This window comes from Nomascus leucogenys, chromosome 4 (assembly GCF_006542625.1).
Source record: "Nomascus leucogenys isolate Asia chromosome 4, Asia_NLE_v1, whole genome shotgun sequence".
NCBI lineage: Eukaryota > Metazoa > Chordata > Mammalia > Primates > Hylobatidae > Nomascus > Nomascus leucogenys.
The window spans coordinates 85,908,807-85,913,040 of record NC_044384.1 but is presented as its reverse complement, the minus strand read 5'-3'; the positions used below and the strand labels follow the sequence as shown (position 1 = coordinate 85,913,040).

At 63.6% G+C, this 4,234-nt stretch overlaps 1 protein-coding gene across 1 annotated transcript; it reads left to right on the top strand.

Annotated features, from left to right (window-relative positions):
- The first annotated feature begins 1,057 nt into the window (after positions 1 to 1,057).
- CD248 (CD248 molecule) lies at positions 1,058 to 3,617 on the top strand. Its single transcript, XM_030811256.1, has one exon. The coding sequence runs from the start codon at positions 1,069 to 1,071 to the stop codon at positions 3,340 to 3,342; it is 2,274 nt and encodes a 757-aa protein (XP_030667116.1). The 5' UTR covers positions 1,058 to 1,068; the 3' UTR covers positions 3,343 to 3,617.
- Positions 3,618 to 4,234: the final 617 nt, after the last annotated feature.

The following is a 4,234-nucleotide window of genomic DNA, read 5'->3' as shown; positions in this document are numbered from 1 at the left end:
TATGTCACTGTGTGCCCCATGCCCATACATGGCCTTGCATGGGTCCCCTCACAGCCTTGCACATCCTGAGTGCAGCCCAGCCCCCACCCAACCCCCTAAACCACGCACCCTGCCTTCCTGATGCAGGAGCCCAGAGAGGCATTTCCTGTTTAGGGGCTGCCTCCTCCCGCTCTAAGCCCAGGTTCCCAGGGCCCCAGGCTGAGCTGGGGTGAGGGGAGGGCAGCCCCTGGCCCCCTCACTCCCCCAACACCCCCACAGGCTGGCCCAGCTGGAACCAGAAAGCTTGAGGGTAGGGGAAGAGGCTGAGGCAGGGGCTCAGTAAATAAATGAGAGGCTGAGGATGCCTGTGCCTGGGCGACCAAGCTGTTTCCATTCACGCCCTGCACCCGAAGCGGAGGTCTTCATATGTCAGGCCATGTAGAATGCCACACCATTTTTGTATGTGCACCTAGGGTCTCAGCATGTCAGAATGTGTGTACGCGTGGGAAGGGAGTCATCTGCAAGCCGGCATAGGTCTACGGTGAGGTGAAGGGACAAACAGCTTGGCAGAGAGTGCACTCTTGCATGGGGTTGGGGGTGGGGGAGGAGCATGCGCGATTCTGTGGGGCAAGAAAGGAGTGGGCATGAGGGTGTTCCCGTGCATGGCGAGCAGCTGGGCTGAGACTGCTCCCGGGTGTGATGGGGCTGCTGTGTCCAGATTTGGGTCTCTGAGTCTCTGGGAAGCGACCTCACCCCACAGCCCCGAGCCCCAGCTTGAGGGTCACAGAGCTCGGCAGGCTGGCTTTTCCCACCCCCTGACTCTCAGCCCCATGGGGCCTGGGGCAGCCGTCAACTGCGCCTCCTCCCCTCCTCCGCCCCCCACCTTAGAGCCCCCCACCCCACTGCTTCCTGCTCTAGCGGCCCCCGGGGGGAGAGGGAGCAGGGAGCTGGCAGCCGCCCCAGCCCACTCCTTACAAGGCCTGAGCCCGGCCCCAGGCCCGCCCCCGGCCCGCCCGCAGGAGGCCCCAGGCCCTCCCCCTGTCAAGAGCTGCCGCCGGCCCGGGGCCGGACCAGTCCGGGGGCATCGCGATGCTGCTGCGCCTGTTGCTGGCCTGGGCGGCCGCAGGGCCCACACTGGGCCAGGACCCCTGGGCTGCTGAGCCCCGTGCCGCCTGCGGCCCCGGCAGCTGCTACGCTCTCTTCCCACGGCGCCGCACCTTCCTGGAGGCCTGGCGGGCCTGCCGCGAGCTGGGGGGCGACCTGGCCACTCCTCGGACCCCCGAGGAGGCCCAGCGTGTGGACCGCCTGGTGGGTGCAGGCCCAGCCAGCCGGCTGCTGTGGATCGGGCTGCAGCGGCAGGCCCGGCAATGCCAGCTGCAGCGCCCACTGCGCGGCTTCACGTGGACCACAGGGGACCAGGACACGGCTTTCACCAACTGGGCCCAGCCAGCCACTGGAGGCCCCTGCCCGGCCCAGCGCTGTGTGGCCCTGGAGGCAAGTGGCGAGCACCGCTGGCTGGAGGGCTCGTGCACACTGGCTGTCGACGGCTACCTGTGCCAGTTTGGCTTCGAGGGCGCCTGCCCGGCGCTGCAAGATGAGGCGGGCCAGGCCGGCCCAGCCGTCTATACCACGCCCTTCCACCTGGTCTCCACAGAGTTTGAGTGGCTGCCCTTCGGCTCCGTGGCCGCTGTGCAGTGCCAGGCTGGCAGGGGAGCCTCTCTGCTCTGCGTGAAGCAGCCCGAGGGAGGTGTGGGCTGGTCACGGGCTGGACCCCTGTGCCTGGGGACTGGCTGCAGCCCTGACAACGGGGGCTGCGAACACGAATGTGTGGAGGAGGTGGATGGTCACGTGTCCTGCCGCTGCACTGAGGGCTTCCGGCTGGCAGCAGACGGGCGCAGTTGTGAGGACCCCTGTGCCCAGGCTCCATGCGAGCAGCAGTGTGAGCCCGGTGGGCCACAAGGCTACAGCTGCCACTGTCGCCTGGGTTTCCGGCCAGCGGAGGATGATCCGCACCGCTGTGTGGACACAGATGAGTGCCAGATTGCCGGTGTGTGTCAGCAGATGTGTGTCAACTACGTTGGTGGCTTCGAGTGTTACTGTAGCGAGGGTCATGAGCTGGAGGCTGATGGCATCAGCTGCAGCCCTGCAGGGGCCATGGGTGCCCAGGCTTCCCAGGACCTCGGAGATGAGTTGCTGGATGACGGGGAGGATGAGGAAGATGAAGATGAGGCCTGGGAGGCCTTCGATGGTGGCTGGACGGAGATGCCTGGGATCCTGTGGATGGAGCCTACGCAGCCGCCTGACTTTGCCCTGGCCTATAGACCAAGCTTCCCAGAGGACAGAGAGCCACAGATACCCTACCCGGAGCCCACCTGGCCACCCCCGCTCAGTGCCCCCAGGGTCCCCTACCACTCCTCAGTGCTCTCCGTCACCCGACCTGTGGTGGTCTCTGCCACGCACCCCACACTGCCTTCTGCCCACCAGCCTCCTGTGATCCCTGCCACACACCCAGCTTTGTCCCGTGACCACCAGATCCCCGTGATCGCAGCCAACTATCCAGATCTGCCTTCTGCCTACCAACCCGGTATTCTCTCTGTCTCTCATCCAGCACAGCCCCCTGTCCACCAGCCCCCCATGATCTCAACCAAATATCCTGAGCTGTTCCCTGCCCACCAGTCCCCCATGTTTCCAGACACCCAGGTCGCTGGCACCCAGACCACCACTCATTTGCCTGGAATCCCACGTAACCGTGCCCCTCTGGTCACCACCCTCGGTGCCCAGCAACCCCCTAAAGCCCCAGATGCCCCTGTCCTCAGAACCCAGGCCACCCAGCTTCCCATTATCCCAACTGCCCAGCCCTCTCTGACCACCACCTCCAGGTCCCCTGTGTCTCCTGCCCATCAAGTCTCTGTGCCTGCTGCCACCCAGCCCCCAGCCCTCCCCACCCTCCTGCCCTCTCAGAGCCCCACTAACCAGACCTCACCTATTAGCCCTACACATCCCCATTCCAAAGCCCCCCAAATCCCAAGGGAAGATGGCCCCAGTCCCAAGTTGGCCCTGTGGCTGCCCTCACCAGCTCCCACAGCAGCCCCAACAGCCCTGGGGGAGGCTGGTCTTGCAGAGCACAGCCAGAGGGATGACCGGTGGCTGCTGGTGGCACTCCTGGTGCCAACGTGTGTCTTTTTGGTGGTCCTGCTTGCACTGGGCATCGTGTACTGCACCCGCTGTGGCCCCCATGCACCCAACAAACGCATCACTGACTGCTATCGCTGGGTCACCCATGCTGGGAGCAAGAGCCCAACGGAACCCATGCCCCCCAGGGGCAGCCTCACAGGGGTGCAGACCTGCAGAACCAGCGTGTGATGGGGTGCAGACCCCCCTCATGGAGTAGGGGGAAGGGATGTGCGCTGGACACATGGCTGGGGCTGCACCAGAGACCCATGGGGGCTGCCCAGCTGGACAGATGGCTTCCTGCACCCCAGGCCCAGCCAGGGTCCTCTCAACCACTAGACTTGGCTCTCAGGAACTCTGCCTCCTGGCCCAGCGCTTGTGGCCAAGGATACACCAAAGCCCTTAAGACCTCAGGGGGCGGGTGCTGGGGTCTTCTCCAATAAATGGGGTGTCAACCTTACCCAAGGCTTCTGATCCCCACTGGTGCTTGAGGGAGGTTCTGGGAGGACTCAGAAAAAAGGAAGGGATCTTCTTTCAGTTTGTCTGAGTCCTCAAAGAGATAAGGTAAGATCCCTTTAAGGGAAGGTATGCCTCAGAGATTCTTAGGGAAGCAGGAGCCCAGAGAGGGCAGAGCCTTGCCCAAGGTCACACAGTTGAGCCCCGCAGTGGGAGGTTTGGCATGGGGAGAATTTCGTATTTATTCCTCATTTTACCAAAGCTCCAAGAAGGTGGGGCTGAATCTGGGGGAGGGTTGTGGAATTAGGGCATCTGCTGAACTGGACTGCGGTTTAGGGGTCAAAGTAGGCTCTGGGGCTGGTGATTCAGAGGAGTGAAGGAGGGGTCTAGTGGGTGAGTTGCTCCTTTCTTCAGACACTTCCCTTCCCGTCCCTGTAAGCTTCGCAGAAGTTGGGGACTGGGGCTCAGGGTAACTCAAAGGGACTGCCAACCCCTGGTTTGTAGGTGCTCTTGAAGGCATTCCTCCGCTTGCTCCGGGGAGGAGGCTGGGAAGGGAAGGGCCGGGAACCCAGGAGAGATCCCATGCTAACTGCTTGGACAGCTGCAGGAGCAAGGCCTTCTTTTGCCA

Coding starts and splice junctions, on each gene's coding strand:
- CD248 (XM_030811256.1), top strand. CDS start 1,069: ATGCTGCTGCGCCTGTTGCTGGCCTGGGCGGCCGCAGGGCCCACACTG.